This window comes from Chanodichthys erythropterus, chromosome 2, assembly GCF_024489055.1.
Source record: "Chanodichthys erythropterus isolate Z2021 chromosome 2, ASM2448905v1, whole genome shotgun sequence".
NCBI classification, from domain to species: Eukaryota; Metazoa; Chordata; class Actinopteri; order Cypriniformes; family Xenocyprididae; genus Chanodichthys; species Chanodichthys erythropterus.
The window spans coordinates 24,203,433-24,230,645 of NC_090222.1; the positions used below are offsets into that span (position 1 = coordinate 24,203,433).

At 35.6% G+C, this 27,213-nt stretch overlaps 2 protein-coding genes across 23 annotated transcripts; both read right to left on the reverse strand.

The window, feature by feature from the left end:
* Nucleotides 1-306: 306 nt before the first annotated feature.
* On the reverse strand, nt 307-6,970 carry oprd1b (opioid receptor, delta 1b). The gene is made up of 3 exons (XM_067405790.1): nt 6,656-6,970; nt 3,191-3,543; nt 307-2,367 (listed from the first exon to the last, which is right to left on the reverse strand). Exons 1-3 carry the CDS (start codon nt 6,892-6,894, stop codon nt 1,835-1,837), a joined length of 1,125 nt encoding a protein of 374 aa, XP_067261891.1. The 5' UTR covers nt 6,895-6,970; the 3' UTR covers nt 307-1,834.
* An 8,801-nt stretch (nt 6,971-15,771) lies between these two features.
* On the reverse strand, nt 15,772-27,151 carry tcea3 (transcription elongation factor A (SII), 3). 22 transcript variants are annotated; one of them, XM_067405604.1, is made up of 24 exons: nt 26,933-27,151; nt 26,136-26,198; nt 25,681-25,786; nt 25,417-25,519; nt 25,078-25,242; nt 24,902-25,000; nt 24,047-24,067; nt 23,727-23,816; nt 22,832-22,915; nt 22,625-22,732; nt 22,430-22,519; nt 22,061-22,150; nt 21,815-21,922; nt 21,658-21,711; nt 21,103-21,162; nt 20,865-20,930; nt 20,676-20,747; nt 19,909-19,968; nt 19,386-19,546; nt 19,211-19,272; nt 18,939-19,088; nt 17,863-18,009; nt 17,417-17,488; nt 15,773-17,316 (listed from the first exon to the last, which is right to left on the reverse strand). In XM_067405604.1, exons 1-24 carry the CDS (start codon nt 26,999-27,001, stop codon nt 17,308-17,310), a joined length of 2,109 nt encoding a protein of 702 aa, XP_067261705.1. In that variant the 5' UTR covers nt 27,002-27,151; the 3' UTR covers nt 15,773-17,307. The 22 variants fall into 22 exon arrangements, 21 of the variants coding, with proteins under 21 accessions (XP_067261688.1, XP_067261699.1, XP_067261705.1 ...); XM_067405587.1 differs by having other exon boundaries at nt 15,772-17,316; nt 22,625-22,915; XM_067405598.1 differs by lacking the exon at nt 24,047-24,067 and having other exon boundaries at nt 15,772-17,316; nt 22,625-22,915.
* Nucleotides 27,152-27,213: the final 62 nt, after the last annotated feature.

The following is a 27,213-nucleotide window of genomic DNA, read 5'->3' on the forward strand; positions in this document are numbered from 1 at the left end:
ACAATGTATTTTTGGACCAACTCTCACTGTCTGTAATTTTCAGATGCTTGATTGACTACACTAAGCATGTGATCTACAGAACATACTCCATTATTATATAAGCGCACTGAGTGAAACAAAATTTCATTTCATTTCAACTGGAATGAGAACAAAAATCAGTAAAAAAATACAATAGATTAAATATCAGGAGCTTTTGTCTTTATAGAAGTCACTGTACAACAGCCTCTTTTAACTTTTTATCCTGATTCAGATGTGTGTAGCCTTGTATAAAAGCACTTATCCAGTATATTTCATAATGGGGGTCTATAGGTTGTCTGCTGAAGAGATTATGTAAAAGTACTTGAGTCTCCAACCTTTACAAGTACCTGCAGAAAATTAGCATAGTAGTTTTCCATTTCTACCAGCTGTTTTAGTGCTTTTGTGTTATATTTTTAACAAACAAAATATAAATCTTTAAAACAGGTAAAGAGTGCAGGCTTATTCAATATATGACATAACAAATGTATATTTTAGATACTATGGCTCACTTATCATGTGGGGAATGAAAATTATTGAGATAAAGGTTATTTTTCCCAACACCCATGCAACAAATTTTAATAGGCTACTTTAGCTTTCACAATATAGACATTGACAGTTAAGATAATTGGTGATGTCTAAATACTGTGCAATAAAACCATAAAAAATAGATTCATGAAGAAATATGCAACAGTTTCACAAAAATACATACAGGTTCTACAGAAAAGCAATACTCACTGCTAATACATAAACACATTCCTGACTGGAAAAGGTTTGTTTATAACAGCTCAAGAAACTAAACTCTCCTTTTACAGCAAAGCTGACATTTAGAATGAAATGCTAATATTACAAAATCGTTAAATGTCACTTCGACTTTGGGATTTGAAGAAGGTCAAAAAACAACCATTCTGTGCTAATGGCAATGAAATGTAAGAATTGTTGCACCAAACACTTCATAACAAAAAACAACAAAGAAAATATCTAAGTGTCTCTTTGTGATAGAGTCAGAATGTCTTAACACTGTGTACTTTGTCAAAGGTTATCAAACACCTTCACTAGTAGCACAAAATTACACCTTATCAAGCACCATGAAATGAATGTGTCGAGAGTTTATGCAACAGTGTATTTTAACAGCCATCGTGAGGGAAGTACTCTGTCGTCCTTGCAAATCTTTTCAGCAAAATTTTGGTCCATTTTCTGTATCCGACACCTCTCTTAATCCATATATCTTTATCTTCAGGTTTAATGAAATCCTCTTATTATGGAGTGGCAAAAGACATTTTCACAGTTCTTTGAAAAACTAGCAAGTTTGTCTCTTTAAATGAAATATCCATCTTACAGCTTATTTTGTTGTATTAGAATCTGAATGTGTATTCAGTGCATCGTTTGACCCCAGTAATAATGTAATTCAATAACAAGATCCAACAAATCCCAGGGAAATGCATTCACTTTTATTTTAAAATCTGATTACGGAAATCCACTTTGATGGCTCATATACCACTTTGCATTTCCTGTTGACCATTCAAGGCCACATCTTTGATGTCTTTTTCAATGCATGATTAGAATCTTGATGGTCCAAATCATCTTATAATTTTTGCTGATTATTTTAGAGCTATCCATCACATTTCCCATCACAAGTCAAGAAACGTAGGAAAAAAAGATGACTAATAAAACAAGGATTTTGCCTTTCGGTATATGAGCTTGTCGTCATTAACCTAAGAGGAGTTTAAAACTCAGTGGTGGAGATCTGGGTGACCTCAGACTGCAGGTCTTTCTGTGTCCTTGGTAGTGTACCAGGAGGCATCTGGTCCAGGTCTAGTCATGTGGGCTGCTTCATTGAATCAGACTTGGCACACACCGAGACGGGCTCTCTCGTGGCGCTACGGGCTCTGGAAAAGCTGTTGTGCTCCATGCGAGAACGAAAGGGCAGGCAGAATTCTCTGAAGCACCTCTTGAAGTTTTCATCCAAGAATGCGTACAAGACCGGGTTGAGGCTGCTGTTCATGTAGCCAAGAGCAATACACAGATGCCAGCAGGCGACCACAAGCAGATTCTTGTGGTCGATCTCCACCACAGTCTTGACGATGATGAAGATATGGATGGGGGTCCAGCAGATGATGAAGGCTGCCACCACCACCAATACCATGCGGGTGATGCGCCGGAGGTTCCTGTCCTTCTCTTTGGAGCCGGACAGCAAGCGCACACTCTTAAGGCGAAGGATCATCAGGCCGTAACAGATGGAGATGACCAAGACGGGAACCACAAAGGCGAAAATGAAAACACAGATCTTGGTCACAGTATCCCAATACTGTGGATCCGGGCCTGGGAATTTCAACATGCAGACCGTTTTGCCTGAGGAGAATATATATGTAAAGAAAAAGATAAGAAGATTTGGTAAGGCTAAAGTAATTTCTTGATTGAATTTACTGATCAGTTGTTTTGTAATTTGTTTTTACAACAGTTATTTCCAGTCCTTGAGTCAGACTGGCCAAGTGCGTTCCAAGAGCACTGAAATATATTAGTATATTCAAGTTATATTATTCCGCCAGGTGGCGACAAGTGACTCCCTGTGTCAGAATATGCTTACTTCCCAACTATATAGGGAACAGGCAAAAAAATTCTAAAGTGCGTATCTGATAGACGCTTTACTATCCCATGAAGCCATGGGAGTTGTGAATGGCAGTGAAGCAATGCATTGATGCTGGCAAGTCACATGACAATGACAACATGATGGATAGTTTTTTCATACTACCCATATTCACACTATATTAACAGCAACAAAGTACTTTTCAAACCAAACGTAGACAGTATGCAATTTCGGACAAGCTACTGTCTTTATAAGCGAGTCATTGAGTTCAATCAAACGATTTGTTAAAAACACTGATTTCTTCAGAACCCGAAACAAGTGATTGTCTTTATATGAGCAAGCACTGAATCATTCATTCAACTGATTTGTTCAAAAAGAATGATTCATCCTCAGCAAAACGCTATGGTGTATTGCTCAGAGAGCATTAACTAACTCAGCATGGTTTTGTTAAAAACTATTTCATTATCAGATCAAAAATATACAAAGCAATTTTGGATCTAAAATGTTAGTTACTCAAAATTAACATTAGTTTATTGCGCTATAAAATCAAATACTTCAGACTTTTTGCCCCACTCGCTTTGTCCTCACCTGTGTCTGTCACTGTAACGGCCATAACCATGACTGGGAAGCCGACAGCAGAGGAGAGAATCCATATGCAGATGTTGATGATCTTTGCTTTGACGGGTGTGCGGAAGTCCAGGGCTCTCACTGGGTGGCACACGGCAATGTAACGGTCCACACTCATCATCGTCAATGTGAAAATACTGGTAAACATGTTGTAGTAGTCAATAGCAATGACCACTTTACACAAGAGCTCACCAAATGGCCAGGTGCTCATGAGGTATTTGGCACTCTGGAAGGGCAGAGTACTGGTGGCTAATGCATCGGCCAAAGCCAGATTAAAGATGTAAATGTTGGTAGCTGTTTTCATCTTTGTGTACCTATTGAAGAAAAAAAGAGCAAAAGTCAGCCTGAGAGAATCAGCTACACAAGCACTTCATAGTTTTTGAATGTCGATTAGCTGCACCTGGGTTTGCAATGACGATATGAACATTCATGAATACAGATGCAGATGAACGATGAATTGGATGTGCTGATTGTATGTGATTTGGGGCTCTTATTGCTTTTGCCCTTTTCATTATAAATATCAGATATGATTAACATGAGCACATATTTCCATTTGTGGAGTTAATCATCATTTAACAGCCTTTCACACTGCATCCAACTTTTATTCCAATAAATAATATGTTGACTTATTAAAATAATGCCAGATATGACATACATTGGCATATTTATTATTTTTTGGATGATTTGTTAAAACAAAAATTTGCTATGTTAGTTGCAAAGTGTTATTTGTTATTTTCCATTAAAAACATTTACACTTTTTTTTTTTTTAAACTTGTTAGCAATCTCTGTATATTTTAAAGCTGGCAAAGAGTTCTGTGCAGCTAAAATAATTATTCTTTTTCAATATTAATAATAATTATTATTTTTATTATTATGGCTATAGCTATAATGGATAATTTGGCTATAATGGCTAAACAGCTCATTTCTAATAGCTGTCTATGGAGAAAGAGTGAAAAGGTGTAGTTACAACATCTACCAGCAGGGGCTAACAACATGCTTTCATTAAATGGTGTCTCAAGAGTCTCTCTGTAATATCATACTATAATCAGCTCATAATTTTTTCTGTTTTATTTTTTAAATAAATAGTGGGCTGATGAATTATGGGGTTGCCTGTAAAAGGATGCAAATAGTTACTGAAGAAAAGACCAATGCCAAAGGTATAAATTGTAATCCATTGATTATCCTGTCTTTGAGATTTGTCTGGTGCCCACACAGTGATCTCTTTTGAGGACTTGACATTTGAAGTCTCACAGAGCTGAAGAGAGAAGACAGCACATCCATTAGTGGCACTACAGTTTATTCCTCTCTTTGTACATGGCTATATGTGTGGTGAGATGAATAAATCCATTATTATACGTTCCATTAAGTCTTTTATACTGAGTGCATAACATGTTTTGTTGTATATCCATGACTCATGTTTGCATCTCTAAATTTACACAAGTTCCTCATTCATAGGGAAATACTGGTTTGCTAATTTGTTTATTGCCATCAATCCCGTTTTTCATGCTTATTACATCAGGGAACATATTACTACAACAGGCCTGTTCTAGAAAATAATGTTTAGAGGTAGTACCATTTTATTGATCTCTGAATGGTGTGTGAGTGCGTGTATAATATATATATAGAGAGAGAGAAAGAGAGAGAGAGAGAGAGAGAGAGAGAGAGAGAGAGAGAGAGAGAGAGAGCGAGCAAAGAAAAATTTAGGTTTGAGCTTAAAACAAAGGAGGTTTAGATATTTTTACTGGGATACAAGACAAAAATTTGCAAGAAATAATGGAATAAAATGAGGTGAAAACTTTGATGTTGATGCAGTCTAAAATGCAATCATATCAAGTTCTCTGTCTTGAAACTTCAGGCGGAATTATTAATGAGTTCTTTTCACATCTAACTTCCTATTGTACAGCTTCTTCCTTCCAGGCTAGTGGCTGATACACTGTAACACTCTCTTCAGCTACATTTTTTTATGTCTCCAAATAGAAAAAGGCATCTGTGAAAGGTAGGCAATACCGAGATTGCGAATATGATTAGTCCATTCAGACTTTTCCTAGGCAATGGCTTTGCACTCTTGAATATATGTTCTGTGAATAGATTAGAAAGATGTGATCTTGCTGAATTGTAATGGTTCTGTGATCTGAACCACTCAGAGGGAACATGTCAATAATATATATATATATATATATATATATATATATATATATATATATATATATATATATATATATATATATATATATATGTATAGAGAGAGAGAGAGAGAGAGAGAGATGTAAAATATGTTCACTTTTATTTTAAATTTATGCAACCTTTTGAATATTTCCTTTTTTGAATAGTTCCTATTCTGTTCACTTGCTCATTCCGTTCTAATGCTCATTTCATATTTGTAATGCCTGGAAGGTTCTATATAGAATGCTTTATGTGTTCATTTAAAAGAACTCTGATTTTTTTATACAGTAGTGGGTTTTATACACTGTGAACTTTGGATTTATGGAATTTGGGGTTCTTCAGATCAAGAAAATTTTGCAAAACCTCTAAGCATCCTTTTGAAGGTGTCTCAAAAGACCCTAGTCATAGCAGTGTATTTTTGACATGAATGAAAACAAGGCTGTGAGTGATAAAAGTAGTGTGTTCAATGAACTGTACTGTTGTTTATCATCATTTTTTAAGCGCCTTCAAACAAATATTTGACGTGCATCAAAGCCTCCCTTTTGGTTGAGAAATTTTGACAGGTGTTAGGATTCTTACAAGAAGGGTTTCATTTTCCTTCAAGTTCCTTGAACTTTTAGAAAGAGGTTCTACATTGGCATTAGATCAGGTGGTGATCTGAAAGGGTGACTCCGGTATCTTTTTATTTTACAGTGATAGAACCTTTAAAGGGTTACAACCATGACATTATAACTCTGATTAGAAATGTAGTGGTTATTTTATTGCACAACATTATACACAGAACATAATTCCAGAAGAAATGACATTATTTTTTAGGTTAATGAAGCCTTTTGTGCGAAATAGATTTAGTTATTTATAAGAAACCCAGCCTGGCTTTGTGAAGTCAAAACCCAAATAAGGGAACTCTCCACCCTCAGATGAGCACATCACACATATCTCACTCCTCAGCTCTGCATTTCATCTTCTACCACTTGATAAGATTCTAATCAAAACTCCCAAGTCCACCACATTCTCTGTAGATAGGTTACAGGCTATATTCCCTGGGTTCAAATAGATCTAGGAGACATAGGCTATTGACGTTGATATTTCTCTTTAGACTTTGTGCACGTATTGTATAGTAAACCAGCTAATTTTGGGCTAAGTGGGTCATATCTCAGTAGCTATTCATGTCAAAGTGTGGTAAATTAAATAATTAATGATTACTCCAGTTGTAGAGACTTTTGAAGTATAGGCTACTATTTATTGAAAAACTAGTTCTCTTACCTGACCACACCGTACATAACCAGAATATTTCCAAACAGTCCCACCACGCATATGACGGAATACAGCGCGGTTATGCACACAGCGATAGCGACCGCAGTGCTGCCTCTCACCGCCTTCGGCTCGCTGACTTCGCTCCAGTTGGACAGAAGTCCCGCTGGTTCCTCCATAAAGCTCGAGTTGTGGAGAATCAAAGGGTAGTCTTCGAGAAAATCATTAACAGTCACTGTTGGAGGCTCCATTATGCGCTTCCCCTGTGTAATGTCACACGTCTTCTAATGTAAAACGGGAAGATTAAACATATATATTGTTAATCTAAAAGGTATAGCGAGATATAGAACAGCAGTTAGAAGGGCATCAACTCCACTGGTCGCTTTCAGCAGCCCTCCTTTTCTCTTCTCTCCTCTGCTCGAGAGCGCACTCGACTTCCAACTGCGCGTGCTGCTGTGCATGCGCTCGTACTATCTCCCGAAGTACAAAACATTTGCATGGAAGGAGCAGTGAACACAGTGGAAATACCGCGCGCACACACACAACAGTGTCACTCGACACACTGTAAACCTGAACTATCTATGCTATTTACTATGATCAGTGCATTTGTTATATTTTTCCATTCCGTGCTCTTAGAAAAAGGTTAAACTGGGTTTCTATATAGAACCCATAGGTTCTTGACTCGATTTTAAAGAGCCCTTTATGCCAAAAAAATGTAGGCTACTATAAGGAGAAATGTCTTACTTTCATGTTTAAAAGTTTGATAAAGCATGTTTATGAGCTGTTCATAACATTTCATATTTTTGCCTACATTTTTCTTCTATGCATGTCAGGTAAACACATACATTTTTGTGGAAATCTGTGCACTATCTACCTATCTACCCATCTATCTACCCATCTACCTATCTATCCCCACCCCATCCATCCATCCATCCATCTATACAGTTCAAATAATCTCAATCCAAAACAACACTGCTGTAGGTTTTATAACCAGCCTGAAAGAGAAAAATCACCAAAACACACATAAGTGATGTTGCAAATTTGCAATATTAATGGATATGACCCTTGATTAACCTTTGCTGTTTTTAAGTTTGGGGGCTTATAAGTTCTTGACCTTGCTGCTTTGAGGCAACAGATTTGTCAAGATTTGTCAAGACTGTGATTTTGTCAAGCACTGCTCTTGGCTTCATTTCCTGAAAAACAGGACACCATCTGGAGGCTTTGTATTTAAGTCAAGCTGTTAAAGCATGTTGTTTTGGTACCTCTTAAAGCATTGTGTATATATTCAATTTACAAAGTAGTAGGTCAGCATTCTACAGTACTTGTAGACAGAATTAACTGAATAAGCATAAAAGTACATCAATGCATGATACAAATTCCTCATAAGTGAAACCTTTATCTGATTTACTTTTACAGGTATTTGGATCCCACCAAGGAAAATAACATTGACCCTCAAGGGTAAATTTGCAATTAGCACACATTTTGATAATGAAATCATGCTCAAATGATTACATGATCAGTTCAATCAAAAAGATTCTTCACTATTCTGTGGCTTCTAATAACAGGGGTTGTGCGGAAATGAAATTATATAACAGAGAATCAAATTCAAGCACTTGACAATATCCTCCCTGATGGCTCTAATTGCTCTCTATTGTTGTAACGTGCTTTTTTTTATCCAAAATTCATAAGCGATGTTAAAAGTTACCATTTGTGTAAGCTTTGTATATAGCTCAGGAAACAAAATGATTTCTCTGGAGCCTGTTAACTGATAACAGAGATAAACAAATAGACAGATTACTGTTTTTATGATGAAAAGTTCTGCACTGCTTTCATACAGTACAGAAATCTTCCATGGTTTAATACTAAATGTGCTATGAGAGTTATTTTGAGTGAATTATACCGTTTCTGAGTGTTACAAGAGCATGCCCTAGTTACATTTGACTTGCATGACATTAGTATAAATATATGATACTGTATTATGGATGTTAGACAGTGAATTTCAGAGCAACCACAAGCTTTCATCTGGACTCAGTCTGTTTTGCTTAATGCCCCATAGGTCACCATTTTAGCTGGCCAGTAGACACTTAAACTGAGAGAGCATCTGTTGTTACAGATGGCTTGATAAATGTGGCTTAATGAGAGAGATTGGATCATTAACTTGCATAGACTATTCCACTTCTTCCCAGACAAAATATTCCTGGATGTTCTCAGCATACAGCCTTCACTTTTTACTTCTTTTCTATGATTTAATGGTAACTAGTTCTACCTGTATGTGTGATTATGTTGGGTTTGTCAGAGAACAGATGCTGAGCCTGGCCACTAACAGATTGAAGTCTGCTTTAGCCTGACAGGTCCAAGAGCCAGATGCACCCATTAAACCATCTGATCAGTAGCCAAACCATCCTTTAGTTGTGAATGAACTGACCATATGCCTTTCAGAGAGAAATATTACTAAATATTGGCAAAATAAAATCCTGAGCCCTTTTTATGTCCTTTAAAATGGTATCTAAAATTGTCATTGAGAGAATGAGAAATGTTTCTTGATCGAATCTGAGGGAAATGCAGGTTCTCAACCTGGGAACAAATTTGTAATTGCAGCTATATTGCTCACTGGTTTGAATTTCAGGTCATTTTAAGTGGCTTTGGATCAGCACTTGATACTAATAATCTGATTATTTATTCTTTCTTTAAAATTTTAGGCCTAATTTTAAAGCTATATAAATTGAGTGGATACAGGACATCAAGCATTGAGTAATAAGTATACACAATGGATTGCTTAAATGTTATGCATTGGATTGTTAAGAAGCCCCAGTTCGCCCAAGGATGCAGTGCATGATAAGATGACGGGTTTGCTTAATTATCATTAATGTGAAGGACAGAACAGCCACGAATGCCATTAGCATCTAATCAGTGTTTCTGCCTTTTGTCATCAGCAGAACTGATGAATTTAAGCCAGTGGGAGTCCTAGAGTGAAACATTTCTGTTAAGATTTAAATTAACATCTCCAATAAACATAAGTTTGTTTTTGTTTTAAACAGCCAAAAAATAATGCCCCTGTCTAGCTGTTCCTTTTGAGTGCTTGATGGCTTCATTGTTTTTTCCTCCAAGAACATCCTTGGCTAAAAGCAGATTGTATGTTGTTAGCATAATTATAGTTTACAAGGCTGCAATGCATGTCATACATAATATGTACCCCCCATTTTCCCCCAAGTTTATTTGCATCACAAACTCTCTACTCTGTCCGTTATTGTCTTTTCCAATTGAATTTCCTTGAAAAATACTGTATGTATCATATAAGGTTGATGGTTCTCTTTTTTTGAGGGACTGGTGGATTAGATCACGGGTGACTGGTGCATTAGATTGATGAGACTAGCCAGCGGAGACTAACTAGCCTTCTGCCCACATATTGGAACAGATCTTCTGGCAGCCATCAACACTTTGAGACTGAGAAATCTGTCTATCACTTCTCATTTTCATCCAGATCTGACCATCCAGCCTTTCACATGAGATTCTTCTGTAGAAATACACTCACTCTGCCTTGATTTTCAAAGGATTTAGAGCGGTAAAATATTATACACAATATTTATGGAATATAATATCTTTGTCTTGCAACCACACACTGCCATGAGAATAGTTCTTAAAAGCTCCAAGCTCCACTCACTGCTTGCATTTCATTATAACATCCGTTGTGAGCTACTGCATTTCTGATGAATGTATATTGACCATCTGCTATGTGCATTCGCTGTTTTGATAAACTAACCTATATATTTTTCCTAAAGAAATTGCATTACATCAAAGCAAGTTAGTCACTCTAGAAAAAAAGTTCAGTGGGGTTCTATGTAAAACCCTAGGATTCTTGACTTTAAATTTGATGCCAAAAAAGGTTCTATATAAGGAGAAATGTCTTCAATTACTGCATAATTCTTTCATATTTAAAGGGTTAATTTAAATTTTTTTCCTACACTGTAAACCCAAATATGCTGGCAAAACTCAAACAATTTGAGGTAATCAGTTACATTAAAATTAAGTAAAGAAATCCTAAGTTTAAGTAAGCAGAACTAGCAGATTTTTTATTTTGTACCAATATATTTTATTTGCTTTTAACTTGAAATATTTGAGTAAGCTAAATTTAACTTAAAATATCATATAATCTCAATTTAAATATTTTAGTAGTGGAAATTGACTAGCTTTAACTTAGCTAATTCAGTAAATGCTAACTTGCTAATTGGCAACACAATGCTTTGATAGCATTAGCATAGCTATTTCTGAATCAGTACAGCAATATAAGAGATTTAACATATACCTGTTCTCAAACCAAGCTCATGCTCCACTCGTCACTATGTTGGTTAAAAAAAACAATAGAAACTTCGGAATTAGCACAGCTAAATTATTAAACACTACTAAATATCCCACTTAACATTAATCTGCACACACACATTATATAACACTTCATTTTAACATTTACTCTCCCTTTTGAGTGTCATGGCAAAGCATGCTTAGCATGCATAGAAATCCCAGCCCAGTTTCAGATAAATTTAAGTTTATCTAAATTAAAAGCAGCAAGTCCTTAAAACTCAAAACAATGAAACAATTCAATTACTTAAAATGTGTCAGTTTTGTGAACTCAAAAGAAAAAGAACATTTCAAAAAGAACAAAAGTTCCATAAAATCATCCAAGGTTACACTTTATTTCAATTGTCCACTCTAGACATTTGACTAACTATAAGTAACTTTGCAACTACATGTCAACTAACTCTCATTAGAGTATTAGTAAACTGTTGGGTTAGGGTTAAAGTTAATAGAATAAGTTGACATGTAGTTGCAAAGTTACTTAATAGAATGTCTAAAGTGGACGAAATAAAGTATTACCATGATCCCATGATGGGAACCACCAAAAAGGTTCTATATAAAGCACCTGACAGAACCCTTAAAGGTTTTATACACATCCTTTTCTTTTAAGAGTGTATACAATGCAAACAACCTAAATAAGGGTGGAAGTCAATGTCAATTTACCGCCAACAACTGCAAATTTTCAAGCAGTTCCTAAAATAGTGATCAAAACATCTGAATGGTTACACTGTCTGTGAGCGTAACATAGCAAATGTACTGTATATTGTTCTATTTTAATATATCTTGGATCTAGCAATATGCATTTCAAAAAGCATTCTTGGCTCTAATGTATTTCTCTGTTCAGTGAGATGTCAAATCATGACCAATATCAGCATAGAATGACTATAGTGCTTCTCTTTGTTTGCCTCTTTTATACATGTTTGCAATACAATCATGACTCATCTTTGAGTCATATTATCGCAATTGTCTTCTAGAGGTCACTAAATTGCCTCTGTAATACATGTTGATGCTGCTGTAATACATTTCATGCCATGACAGTTGAAATGAGGGTTATATAGTGAGCCAATTATGCTCTTGTCTGCCTGAGATCTGATTCTTGCATAGCTGGCTAAATTGTGTGGGTTTTTTTTTTTTTTTTTGTCCCTTCAAGAGCAACTTACAGTTCAATTATATGGATCCTTACACAGAAATTTGTTTTGTATTGAATTGCATTTCAACTTCACACTGAAGATAGCATCGACTCAGTCCTGCCAGACTCAAGTTGCAATTTATGCCTTATACCAATTATATATAAAAATTAAATCCCTTAAGTGAGTACAAATGTATTTATCTATGATTTTTAGTTGTCTAGGGAAAAAACAGGTTTTAATATTTTATAAAGATGAGTGGGCACTAAGAGCAATCATCCACCTCCTAAAGTTATGATGGCTGAAGTCTAATGGAACACATTAGATGTTTGATAGAATGAGTCTCAGTCCTTTGATACCTCTGCAAAAATGATCCAAGAAGTCCTAATGGATTCTCTTAGTAAAATGTAGTTGTCATGGGAACAGCTGACTCACTTCATCCTCAGCAAGGGGTCTAGGGTTTTATAGCTAGGATTGGTTGTATGTGTGCTATAGAGATTTTTCTGACATTTTTTAAGTGTGTTTATTGACATACTCGGTCAAATCCAAATACACTCTTTCCAAATCCAGTGGACGTAACCTATCACACAACAGCAGTATTCCACTGCATAGATTTCTGAACTGTGACAAGTAAGTGATAAATGTACAGCTATTATCGACTAACTGTGCAATATTCAATTATTTTATTTTACCTGTAATCTTAAAGCTTCTGCTTTAAGAAAAAAGATAAAATGTACAAAACAATTGTCCTAACTACAAGATGAAGAACAATATTAGAGTATTATGAATACTGACATTTTCTGAGGTCAATATCATGAAAATCGCTAAAAAACGGTACCTATTCACACGCATAGGCCCAGATATGCATACATAGATGCCTCATTCCACCGCTCCAAACATGTTGGCACTTCCGCCATCTTGCAACAGTCAGGGTGTTGTCACTTAATGATGGAACAACATTGCGCAGTTTCTGTTTGTGAAACCATAAATGAAATGAGATAACCTTTCACAGGTGAGAATGTGTTGGTTTGTGTTTTTATATGTATTAACTCAATATTACATGTCTTTACTTTTACTATGGTAAATTTTTAATATTGTGTCAGCTGACGCCATCATGTTGTATTGTTTAGTTTAGCTAAATCAAGTCCATTTCATATAGATATTCATATATGCGTCTATGTTTGCAGACGCTGTCGTCAACTTGCTCTTGAATGTTCACGGGCCTCTTAATATGGTGGACGACTTACATATAGCGGCCACTAATGAGGAATTTATGCATCTATGTTCACATGGATCCACGTAAATGACTAAAAACACTATTATTCATGCCAGGCCAGTATTTGTCGATGTCACTTTTTATAGAAACCTATAGACTGAACACGTAATACGCATGCACATGACATCACAAATTTGCATTTTATTGTTTACATAGAGATGATAAAAGTTTGTTTTCAGGCCCCCAAAATGCCATTGTTGTGTATATGAACAGCCAAAGTGCATAACATGTTTTCCATTTTTAGTTGAAAACAGTGTGTAAATGGTCCCTAAGATTACGGCAGTAATGGCCAAAACTATGGCAAAAATGAGGAAATATCAGAAAGCTGGCTGACGCTATTGACCAATCAGAATCAAGAATTACAGAGCTGTGTAATAAATGAGCATAAAAAAATTAAAACTCTACTGCCCCTTTGAAAACGGTCTTTGCAGGTTGGCTATTGACAGAAAAACATGTATGGGAAAAAAAAAAGAATTATTGTCTCCTGTCTAAGAAATGTCAATTTGCATTTTTTTTTTTTTGATCTGTTTTTTTGTTCATTTGCATTTTACCTCCTGATGCTTACAGCAATACCCATGGCTCTCCCAAAAGCTGTAATATGAAAATCTAAGCATCAAAATGACTGAGGAGCTCTCTTACCTGCAGGGTATCCAATTATCTGCTCAAGCCTGAGAGAAATAACTTGTGCTTCTAGAGAAACTGAATGCTGCACAGTGCTGGCATAGTTATCCACTGCTTCATGCCGTCCTCTCAATGGCTTTGCCTTTTTACCACAAGAAATGCTGTCAGAAGCAGAACATTCATTAACAGCCTTTAATTCAATTCACTTCTAATGAGTGGGCACCCTGGTAAACTGAGTAATGAAACTTGAGTGAAGATTCAGGGCTAAAAGGGATAATTTCACACAGAGTTACTCATCTCATTTCAAACGTAGTGCACTGAGGATAGCAGAGACCAGGGTACTTATTAAGCCCAAAATATAGTGACAGGGGCATCATTAACTCGGCTAGAAAGTGCGTCAGTAGGAAATGTCCATGAATAACGACACACAGGGCAGACTTTGACATGCTAATGAAACAAATGTCCCACAAGTACACACGAGGAAAAATGGCTTTCACTCAAACTCTAGTGGTCTTCATTTATCAGTGTCATAGTACAACAATAGTTTATTTCTATTCTAAAATAATAGTAAAGGACTATAATTTCGGTTTTAAAAATATAGCATGTTTTAGGAATAATTTGGGCAATTGAGACAATGGATTACATCATATATGTGGATTGTTTACTTGTATTTACATATGTTGACTCGACAGTATAGTCATTTACAGCAAAATACAGTTGGACAATTTAACCCTCTGGTGCCCTTCGGTCATTTTTGACTGAAAAATATATATATATTTTTTTACAAATTTTTTACTTCACCGGAATGGTACGAAATTTGGTAAAGTTTTTGGCACCTGCTATGTGAACACACACACACACACACAAAAATCATGATGATGGACATGATTAAAAAAGGATAAATGGTCCTGAAAAAGATAGTCACACTTGTACACTTCTCTGTCAAAAAAAACCGCATTGGAAATTAATGGAAATTAATTTTATCTAGTGGAAACTTTTGGTACTGCACCCAAACAAAATCTTACTGAAAGCTATTTTTTTGAGGTATCAAGCTCATATTTGGAACACAACTTGTTTTTTATCTTTGATTTTCTCACAGTTTTAGATTAAAACCTGTTTTGGGAAATATACATTTCATATAAAAAAATTGAAAATAGTATTTTTGTGCATTTGTGCAACTTTTTTTAGGTTCACTTTTTTCACTTCAGATTTAATCTGGCAAGTGTCGTCTTTGAAAAGAGACCAAACTTAAATTGTACCATTAAAAAATAAAAAAAAATAAAAAACAAAATACATAATCAAACTAAAATATGGTATATTCATTTCATTTAAATAAAAAAATTCTGTCATTTTTGACTGCCATGCAAAGTGCACCAGAGGGTTAATCCCCTAATCGCTAGGACCAACTGTGTCCTTTATGTATTTTTGGGAATTTGACAACATGATGTGGAGTTGTCTGCAGTGCTGTACTAAATGCTTTTGGCTGTAATGATAAATCACTCAGCATTGCGGTTAGGCATCTTATTTCTCTGAGTGCTTGTTTGGGTGCAGGTGTGTGAGAGAAATGTGTGGTATTTCCTGCTTTCACAGGGATGGCAGGTTGACAAGTGTTCAGTCACACCTGACTGAACAGAAACCAAGCATATTTGATGAGCTTTGGACAACCATTGCTGTGCCTGAATGGTCCTAGGCCTTTTAAAGCCAGCAAAAATACTACAAAAAAAATATCAAATCAATATAACAATTTATTCAAATCAATATTACATACATTGCTTTAGTTTTTGCTATTTTTCCTCTACATTTATGCATCACCAAAATTAAAAAAAAAAATATATATATATTTAGATCCATTTTTGAGTTGTACTGTATAGCTGCTACATCTGAGATAGATTAGGATTCTCTTCATTAATTAAATTAAAAAAAAATTTTTAATACATTATTTTTTAAAATCTGACCCAAATAGGATTCTGTTTAATAAACCGATTAATCAAGTAAAAAAAAAAAGAACACTGGTATTTCATAAAACAGTATAAAAGCGTAGAATTTTATCAGATTTACATTTCCTAAGTAATTAATGTTCACTTTAATTATGAATATACAGAACACACTCTTTGCTGTGTGGTGTACATCTGTAAAAGTTAAAGAATACATGTACATATTATAAATTCAGGGCCACTTTCTGGTAGAATAAAACATTATATTACTTTCTCTTCCAAATTAATAAAGATCCTACATGGCAGTGGCGAGGCTACATAAGGGCCAGGGTGGCACTGGCCCACTCAGACTGACGTCTGGTCCACTCAATAAAATGAGACAAAATAATTTTTTGGTGGGAAAGGAGAAAAAAATAAATAAATAAAAAAAAAATAAAAAAATCACATATACATGACAATAATCGCTCAAATTCATGAATTTAGCCAATGTCACTCCCGAAACTTTGCAGTGTGTACGTGGCTGCTGGTCAAACCAAAGTTTTAATCAAATTCTAAATTGATTATATATTGCCAAGAAAGTGGGCAAAGAGCTGTCCCTTTATAATCACTAAAAAGCTGTCACTCATTTCACCAAGTTCCATTATAATCAATGAATCTCAATTGCATCGTGTCTACACTTTGTCAATGAGAGGATTCGCGAGCATGCAGAACTCAGCACTGAACAAAAACTCTGGCGTTTTGAGCAGTTAGTGTATTCTAAATCAAACACCTCTGATTGGCCATTGCGTTCAAGAAATCAACAGATATGTCTGTGATTGACTACATTACTCAACGATGTAAAAACACATTGTAAATGGAAACCTTCAACACTCTCCAGAGTGCAAACACATATGCATGGGATTGTTTGTCAAATCGCCAATATGCTATTATTACAGAGAAAACTGATCCTAGACCAGCAGTTATGGGCAGCTTTTCCCTCTAAAAGCAGTCAAAAGCAGCCGCAGTCAATGGTTTGAAAGAGAAAATTCCACGCTAGTCTAAAGTCCCTCATCTAGGGGAAGGGTAAGCCTTGCCCAGCCTTACACATGCTCCATCTATGATTATTTATCTTCGTTTATTGTTCTTATTCTGTTCATTGGATATTTTATTTATGAATAGATTTTGTTGTTTTCATGAAACTATTGGCTGACAATAAATCTCATTTAACTAAACTTAATTGTCAAATTATATTTATAATTGATGTTATTTGAGAGTAGGCATTGGTCCACCCTATTTCACCAAGGTCCGCTCACTTTAAAATTTCTGGCCTCGCCACTGCTACATGGTGAATGTTGTTGGACTTCGGGCTCCTTCAAGTTAACAGAACTAGAAAAAAAAATATTGAAAGACACTTGTTACTTGCATTGTTCTATTGGACATAAGAGGATTTGTTTAGAAATAAATATGTAAAATGTATTTTTCTGACCTTCCAGCGATTACCACATTCATTGCACAACACAAAGGTGGTCATTGGTTCATCAGCACTCCGGGTTTGCACCTATGAAGGTCCAAAACATTCATCAGTACGTTTATTTCACAAAAAAATGTAAGAAGCAATGAAAAAAGGAAGCAAGAATTATAGTTCATAAGCACATTACAGTTTCATTAGATAAGATGCAGTTCTGACATTCTTACAAAGGATTTTTTATAAGAATGTTCTTTGAATGACCAAAGGTTCATTTGATGGTTCAAGAGGGTTCTTTGTAAAATCTGCTCAAGCGGGCTCCTACTTTCAAAGGTTCTCCAAGAGGGACAACCTGAAAGCCCTTTTTAGAAAGTGCATTACTCAGACTTTGTATACTAGGTTCATATGCACTATAAATATCAGCTAATAATCCAGTAATAATAGAAAATGCCGTTTCATTGACGTACCTGGTTGTAGGTGCAGTTTTTCTTCCTGCACTTGCCACACTGCAGCAGATCAGTTGTGGTTCCTCCAGTCTTTGCCATCTGATGTTCTCGAATGGCCTCCTGGGTCAACACGTTCCTCAACTGTTTCAGTTCATCACTTGCCATTTCCTACAACAGCAATAGTGTTTCTTTATATACAGAAGATTATGTATTGACTTCTGATATCTTTCTAGGTACAAGATATTTGTTTGACAACAGTTTCTTGACACTGAAGACTGCAGTAATGATGCTGAAAATTTACAGCTTTGTCATCACAGTAATGAATTACATTTTAAAATGTAATAAAAATAGAAAACATTTATTTTAAATTGTAATAATATTTAACAATATTACTGTTTTTATGAATGTATTTTCAAATAAATGTAGCATCTTTTTTTATAGATTATTTTAATTTTTTCAGAAATCAGGAGACCTTTTGCTGAACAACACATTTTTAACCTGTAATTGTTAATTATTATTTATAAATTGAAATTATTTAAGGGCCCACTGAAGTGCCTTGAAATGTGCAGCACTATTCAACGTGTTGACGTATTTTCCACTGAGACAGGAAGACAGGGCTGGACGTATTGAACAGCTCCTCCCCTTTTTTAAAATAGCCAAAAGCGTTTCGCCTCAATGGAAAGCATATTTACATATTATCTTAATCGTTCCCTATCCCCTAAAAAGTGCACTATGTGCCATTCACCATGTAGAAAATAGTAAATGTGTAAACAAGTGACCGATTTTAGCCGCAGCTTCAGCGGGGCAGGACGCTTTAGATTCTAGAGAGCATTTGATTGGACAGAAAATCTGATAAGAAGCTGAAGTGCAGTGTGATGTCATCAAAATATTTATCCCTATTAGCAGAAGCGAGAGACTGTACGTTTTAAATGCTTATATCTTCTAAATACAATTTTTTTTGTCATTGTTTTGGAGCACACTAGCTTATAATAGTAAGGCTAACATATTCATACCAAAAGCCAAAAACTTCATTGATTTTGATTCAGAAATTTTGATTTCATGGCGACACTTTAAGTGTTCCAAATTGTGCAATCTACCTCAGCAGTCATGGTGGCGATGCGGCTCAACTCGATGGCTCCAGCTAAGACATTTTTACGCAGATTGGGATTTTTAGGATCCTTCAGGTTACTTATGCGGCTGCGGACTCTGTTCTTGTATTTCATGTCTGTGGCTTTTATCTCCTGGTAGATATGTAGGCAGAGGAGGACAGTTAAGGAGATCTACTTTTGAATTTTAAGCAGTGGCTTCAACAGGATTCTATTCTCATTTTTACAAAGCAAGTAACTGTCAACCAATAATGTCCACAAAGGATATGATCCTCAATTTCCGCCGCCATGCCCTCACAGTTTGCCCCATAGTCTTTAAAGTCATCTAAGAGGAAAGAAAAGCATATTGTGAGCATTATCTCCGCAATAATGAACCTCAAAACTATATATGTCAATATGTCTGTGTGGGTGGCAAGTACTTGTCATTGTTTTGCGTACCATCTGTACGTAGTGCGGCAGTCAGCATTTCAATGCATTTGTCCCTGATGGAATCACCGGTTTGCAGACGAGGAGATAAAGGACCCACACTGGAGCTAAGCGATGGAGAGAGGGGGCTTGTGGGTGTTGTAGGCGTCTTTGGGGTCTCTGGTTTACTCTTGCTGTATGGGAAAAACAGGAAGCAGGAGATTTTAATTCTCTAATGACCATGTGACCATTTGACTTTCAGTTAAACCAAAGTAGGAAAAGAGAATTCTAGTTTTATTTTCTAAATTTAAAATAATTTAAAGATAGAATGTTCCAACATCCCAACAGTATCATTGATTACTGCTGTCTGTTAACATTATTTGTTGAGTTTTTGTGGTGTATTACAACTGGGACATGAAAAAGGCAGAATTTTAAGCATATCTGTACCTATCCAAAAGGATGAGAGTGAGAACATAATGCCATAATAAAGCAATATGGCATGCTGGTCACAGCTAAATGAGATAACTAATAATAAACAGTAAAGTATAGTTCTTGCCTTTCACTATATTTCTTGGCCTGAGGTGAGTTGCCAGACCTTGAGTTAGTAGAATCTCTCCTGGAGAAATAAGACATGAAAGTTTACAGTAGGCATTCTGTGTTGAACAGGAAAGTCATGCATTTACCGTTGTAAAGGATCAGCAAGTTTGATTTAGGTATGTGTGAGACTAGTCAACTAGTTGGTATTGCTGCTAGTCAACATAGGAAATACTAGTCAAATTTTTTTTTGCACATTTATTTTATTTTGTGCACATTATTTCAGCTTATTTTTAAAATAATTGTTTAACAGCAGAATCTGGTGAAAAACTACATTACCCATTATGCTGTACAGAAAACTACACCAATCAGAGTTGAAAAAAAGCAACACATGCCAAAATAGCTCCAACCATGAAGCACTGTGAATGACGCAATTGAGTTCTACACTCTTAAAATACTTAAATGTTTGTGTGTGTATATTATATATATAAAAAAAAAAAAAATCAACATTTGTAAATGAGTAGTTTTATATTTCTCCATTGTTTTTAAATTGATTATGCTGTTCACAATGTTTCATGGGATTGTAGTTCTTTCAATCACTCAAGTCATTAAGTGCGCAGTGTAAGTGTATCTTTTTTTACTATCTTCTGGGGTTTTATTAGACTAGTCCACTAGTGGGTTATAAAATATCCTTTTAAAATGTTAATGAAATTAGTCGTGGCACACATCCCTATTTTGGATACTTTACTATTTCATTGCAAGACCAACTGCATTACTTCAACAGGTTACCTTTCCAATTTAGTTTCACTTGATTGTCGTTTTAAAAGGTGATGGCTTGACTTGGAGTCGGTAGAGTCCTTACTGCAATAAAAGAGCAAAACACAAATGCCTGATTGTCAGTTACTCTTTCATTTGGCCTGGAAAAGTCACACATTTTAAAGTTGTTGTTTTTTTGTTTTTACTAATATATGAGCAGACCTTTCTCTCCGTCCTTCTATGCTCAGCTTTCTAGGATGGAGCTTTTTGGAATCGGTGGAGTCCTTTCTAGAAATAAAAGCAGAGTATAGGGAATTTTGGTGAAAAATTCTAATGAATATAAAGAAACCACAATTCTTGCAAGTCGCCACCATCCTCAAACTCCCAAGACAAAGCAACAAAAATGCATGCACTTCTGCTGCCCTCTGCCTTTATTCTGCTGCAAAACATCTATTCGAACCTCTCAATCTTGAGCTTCATTGATGGTCTTTTGAGTGGTTTACTGTGTCTTGTGTCTTTTCTGTAAAAAAAAAAAGCATTATCTAAGCACTATAGGATGGCAACCAATAATTACCACCACAAGCCATAAGACTTCATCCAAATTAAATCAAAGCGATAGTTCACTCGAAAATGTAAATTCTCTCATTCTTGTCATTCCAAACTTGTATGACTTTCTTTGAATATAACACACAAGTCATATGGATGACTTTTATGATACTTTAAAAGGTGCTTTATGAAGCATGAAAGCTCCTGTCTCCGTTCACTGGAATTGCATGGAAAAGAGCGACCAGTGCAGTGTTCAAGATTTTCCTTTTGTTTTCCACTGAAGAAAGTCATTCAGGTTTGGACCAACATAAGGGCAAGTAAATGATGCCAAAATTATCATTTTTGGGAGAACTATCCTTTTAAAATAGTAACACCAATGGTTTAGTTAAGCGAAACACTATGCAACATCAAATTTAATTTCACTCAACAATGGTGTCGTCCAGGGGTTAGTATTCATCACGTTTCAGACCTATCTTTCTCATTGTGTTCAGACGTCCGTCGCTTCGGGTCTGATGTGTCTTTTCTATAGTAAAACAGCTTTAGTTATTCTTCAGACGGTGAAGTAATTAAAACACAGGCATACAGCTTTTAATATCAACATGCTTTTCATTTCCCCTGACGCTAACCTTTCTTTCTCTTTGTCTTTATTTGTGTCTAATGAGGGACGTTTTGTAGGAGGTTGAAGATGAAGAGGAACAGGAGGGAGAGGAGCACTGGGATCCGCTGTTTCTTTTCTAAGCAAAGAAAGTCACTGATTATTTATGAAACAAAGAACACTGCACTTTGTTAGAACACAGTGTTATGCTAAAATAATGTTGCAAACGACTGAAAGTACTTCGTTTACTCAAAAAGACAATACACCAAGCCCTAACCTTTCTTTCTTCATCTCTCGTTTCTGAGGAGGATGTAGATGAAAAGGTAAAGGAGGAAGAGGGGCATTCGGATCAATTTCTTTCTTTGCCCTAGGCAAAAATATACAATTCAAATGTGGCGTTACAATGAGAACAAAGCAAAAACTTGTGCTTGTGGTAATACTAGGTCATCTAGTGCACTGGAAATTATAATTTACAATTTTCCATCAACTGAATACTGAATCATTTAGAGCCACCACCACTATTTTACAAAATAAAACAAACAAAACCAAAACTAATGCTAGTGTATTATATTGTGCTCTTCTATTTACTAAAAACCCTCTTTATCACAAAAGAGGACCAATAACTTGAACTGAAACGGTCTCAGACCTTTCTTTGGGCTCCTCTAGTGATGGAAGTTTGGGAGGAGGAGGAGAAAGGATAGGAGCAGGAGGAGGTAAAGTTTCAGAAGGATCTTTCCTGTGAAAATAGATATTTAGTGATCATCCCCTATGTGGGATATTTACTACAATTACTATAAATAATACAAATTATGAACTCATTCTCCTGAGTGCAATCCCTGACCTTTCTTTCTTCACTTCTGATGAGCGCTTAGGGATAGGAATAGGAGGAGGAGGAAGTGGAGGATGAGGGTGATGATGAAGAGGAAAAAGAAGTTCATGTGCGTCTTTCCTGCAGAATAATAAGCCAGTCTCGTTGCAGTGTTGACTCAACATGAAAGCAGATATTTTCGCGTCACACACTGCATGCACTTCTAGCGCAATGTCTAACCTTTCTTTCTTTCCATCTATGAAGGGACGCTTAGGGGGATGAGACTGAAGAGGAAGAGACTGTAAAGAACCCAGAGTGTCTTTTCTGTATAAGAGATGTAAACATCCAAATTCAGTATTTAAACTTCACAGACACTACCATTCAAAGGTTTGGGGTCAGTAAATGTTTTAAGTCTCTTAAAAACCAAGGATACTCACCAAGGATGCATTTATTTGATCAAAAATGCAGTAATAACAGTAAATTGTGAAATATTATTACCATTTAAAATGTGATTTAATCCTGTGATGGCAAAGCTGAATTTTCAGCATCGTCTTCAGTGTCACATGATCCCTCAGAAATTATTCTAATATAAGGATTTGGTGCTCAAGAAAACATAAGTTGAAAAGAATGCTGCTTAATATTTTTGTGAACACTTTTTAATGAGGAATAGGAAGTAAAAAAAAAAAAAAACCCAGCACGTATTTAAATGAAATCTTTTGTAATATTATAAATATCTTTATCACTTATGATCAATTTTATATGTCCTTGGTGAATATATTTATATATATATATATATATATATATATATATATTTATTTTATTTTATTTATTTATTTATTTATTTATTTATTTATTTATTTATTTATTTATTTATTTATTTATTTATTTATTTATTTATTTATTTATTTATTTATTTATTTATTTATTTATTTATTTATTTATTTATTTATTTATTTATTTTTAATCGGACTGAACCCAAACTTTTGAAAGGTAGTGTAATTCTTTTGCTGTTTCACCAATCACAGTAGATAGCATGCAATATGATCAACAGACTGCATCAGAAAATAAAACTTTTCGCACTACGACGATGTGTTCTTAGCTAACACTTGGCAAACACATGCAAAAAAGCTCTGACCTCTCTTTCTTTACATCTACTGATGAACGTCTTAGAGGATGGTGAGAAATGATCGAAGCAGGAGGGAAAAAATCAACGGGAGCATCTTTCCTAAACAAAAGTGAAAATTCATCTTTACAACTCTGCTTGCCCAGCATACAAGTGGGAACAATAAAACAAAATGATGTCACCAGGCTTGTGCACCATTCAGAATTGGGAATAGCTTATTTTAAGGAAATTCCTGAATTTGAATTGAGATAGCAAACATGATGTAGAATTTTAATTAAAATTTGAATTAAGGATGATAGAAATTACTATGTAGTGTAGTTTTTAGACTATACCTTGTTGGACATTTTGTTGTGCTGTTGAGAGAAAAATTAATTGTTCATTTTATTGTTTTGTTGTTTGAGTATTTACTTTATCTGATCAATGTAAACAATATATTTTATAATTCAGGGGGGAAAAAAATAGGCATACATAGTCAAAAATTAATACTGCAATTAACAATTTTGTTTTGTTGAAAAATAACTAAATTCTTATGTTGCATGACTGTAACCTTCACGCAGTCAATTTCTGGGATTGACAACCGCATTTAGTGTGAGCCTCGAAACGTCCAGTTCACACAGCAACTTACAGTAGTGTCCCGAATTCTGTCTATATGAATGTGCAGCGGGAGTCAAACCAGTGTCCCTTACTAATAACCACAGTGACAGTGATCAAAGTAAAATCATAGATGGCGACGTCCATAAAACTGAAAAGTCTCATCACATTTTGACACGACAAGAGTCCTGAAAATTTACAGGTGTGAGTTCAGTTGCGGTTGTCACTCCCCTATTGTGTGTGAACCTAACCGTATTAAGGACTCAAATACAGTACTGATAACAGTATTCTGTTGCTGTGTGAACATGACCATGTGAATTCAGTAAATTGCACTTTCTGTCCAATTCAAACTGAATTCAGCATCCTGTTGGACATGAACTGAAATGTCAATTCATAAATTCTGATTTTTACCCAACACTAGCAACAGAAAGCTACAATGTTAAAGTTCAGAAAAAGCCATTCATGCAATTGTCATGACCTAGATAACCAGAAACTAGTTTGAAACACTGATACTTTCACAATAATAATATGGCTGCATGTTTTGTGCTTCTTCCTAACCACAGTCACATGCTTCAACCTCATGCACAAGCCCTAACCTCTCCCTCTTCACTTCCCCAGATGGAAGAGGACACTTTGGGGGCGGAGATGAATGCGTCTTTTGGGCGGGAAGATGATCACTGTTCAATGCGTCTTTCCTGAACAGAATACACAGACAAATCTAATGCCACAGTTTGGGAGGAGCAGAGGGGCTTTATGCAGTGGGGCTTCTCACCTCTCTAGCTCCTTTTTATTGTTAATAGATTGTTTCTCTTTTTTCTGGTCACTTTCTTGTTTTCTGTTCCTGAGCTCTGCATCTCGTTTCTCTCTTCTGTGTTTTTCATCGGGTTTCTTGTTGAAGTCTAAATCTGGTTTAATTTCCGTTTTCAACCTTTGTGGACTGACGAGATAAACAGGTTATACTTCATAATGCAAACCACTTTGCTTACTTCACCTTCTGCATTAACCGCACTAGTATATGTTTCTGGGTAGAGGTTCCCAAAGCTTTCAATTACACTGTACAAAAACTGGGTCTGGAATACTTCCATGTTTGCCCTGTTATCAGCAAACATACCTGGACTCTCTCTCAGGAGAAATCCTATTGGGTGACCCTGATTGCTTGCTTGGATGACTGCCATTCTCATTTGTCTTCTCAGACTTCTGGTTTTGAGCTGATTCTGACAAAGACAAAAGGTGTATAAATTAACATTTTAAGCCAGACTATGTTATATTGCATATGTGAATAACACTATTGTGTATGAGCCTTTTTAAAATGGGATTTGGAGTAATTTTATGTTTAAGCTGAGTGATTTTTTTTCCTTTAAAACATTATCCCTACCTAAAAGCTTCTTCCAGTTTTTGATAAGAATCTTTGCCAAGTTGACAACATCCTCATCTGTGCAATGTTTTCTTATTCCGTTGACAGACATGCCAATTCTTGTATCCTGGAACAATGTAAATATTAAACGTTAAACAAACGAAAGACAACCTGTGGTGACATTCAAAAGAACAGCTGCATTTATGCACTAATCAGTCTGATGTATCATATCTGTTTTATCATTCATGAGGCTCTCACATCATTTTAAAACTTACATTTCAAATGTATCTAATTATAAAAATCTCTATATTACTCTAACATGGAAATCTCTATATTACTCTAACATGGATATTTTGATTTGCACTGTTGCATTGTGTGTGTGTGTACATGGCTCTTTGTGATACCTTTGATTTGCAGCTATATTTCCCTACAGGGATCAATAAAGTATGGCAATACAATTGATCCAGCAGACTTACCTGAAGAAGCTTCAGTGTCATGTTGAAATTTTTCAATTCTCTCAGAAGATCTAGAGCTCCATCCTAAGCAGACAGGGAGATAGTATTTTGACAATTATTTAATTACTGTTAACTGATTTTTCTTAATATTTCCCTGTATTTTACTTATGTTTGTATTGTGATAACACATCATAATGTCACTCACTAGTGCCAAATTTCAAACATTTGGCCTACAACACTTACAAAAAAAAAAAAAAAAAGAAACTTTTTCACAAATGAAAGAAAGCCATACTGGTTTGAAACAACAAGAGGGTTAGTCAATTATGGCATAAGTTTCATTTTCATTTTTGGGTGAACTATCCCTTTAAGTTCCGTGCCCATGCGCGTTAAACTATTCGAGTCGGCCAAAACAATACATACACTCACCGCCTTTTCGACCTTGTGCCATTTACTACGAGGAATTAATACATACATATTGTTAAGTATTAACAAAAACGTGCGTACATGTCAACAAAACTGTCTATAATGACGCACTTTCGTCCTCGTTCTTGTCGCTGCCCTAAATAAATCTAACGTCTAAGTAAATCTGCGCAATCCTCAACCAGCACCTGTTGTCACATATGCGTCTGCAGTCCTATTACACATTACAGTCTCTTTCACTTGCAACAACATTAAACAATGCGTGTGCATTAATTAAGCAGCATTAAAACGGCGCAAACACACGTGCAAACAAGTTTAAATGAGTTATTCATACGCAGCATGCGCAGAGATCAAACAAACAAACAGCGTGAAGCGTTGCGTCAAAATTAGGATCTCACCATGTTATTTCTAGACACCATCTTGTCTAGTTTTTTAGCAATCCGCAACAGGTCCTCCTCTCGCGTCATTGTGTGCGCATTAATATGCAGTGAGTGAAAATGAGATGTGTTTTATAATACGTTATGTCATATAAATCTTATTAACTCAGCGAAATGTACTAAGTTTTGTTCCCACGCATAAGTTGCTCCTGTACGGTCAGTTGCGACGGGGGGGGCGGGGCCTTCGGGACAGTCGCAGTTGTCAATCATGTCATCTGGATTTATTACAATTCCTAAATATA

What these genes read in the sequence shown, in the direction of transcription:
- oprd1b (XM_067405790.1), bottom strand. Translation starts at nt 6,894, where the DNA reads ATGGAGCCTCCAACAGTGACTGTTAATGATTTTCTCGAAGACTACCCT. An exon ending in GTTATGTACGGTGTGGTCAG is followed by an intron (nt 3,544 to 6,655) that starts GTAAGAGAACTA and finishes TTTCTTCAATAG; the next exon opens with GTACACAAAGATGAAAACAG. An exon ending in CGTTACAGTGACAGACACAG is followed by an intron (nt 2,368 to 3,190) that starts GTGAGGACAAAG and finishes TATTCTCCTCAG; the next exon opens with GCAAAACGGTCTGCATGTTG.
- tcea3 (XM_067405587.1), bottom strand. Translation starts at nt 27,001, where the DNA reads ATGACGCGAGAGGAGGACCTGTTGCGGATTGCTAAAAAACTAGACAAG. An exon ending in ATGAAGCTCAAGATTGAGAG is followed by an intron (nt 20,931 to 21,102) that starts GTTCGAATAGAT and finishes TTTTATTTCTAG; the next exon opens with AAAGGACTCCACCGATTCCA. An exon ending in CGGAAATTGAGGATCATATC is followed by an intron (nt 19,089 to 19,210) that starts CTTTGTGGACAT and finishes TGCCTACATATC; the next exon opens with TACCAGGAGATAAAAGCCAC.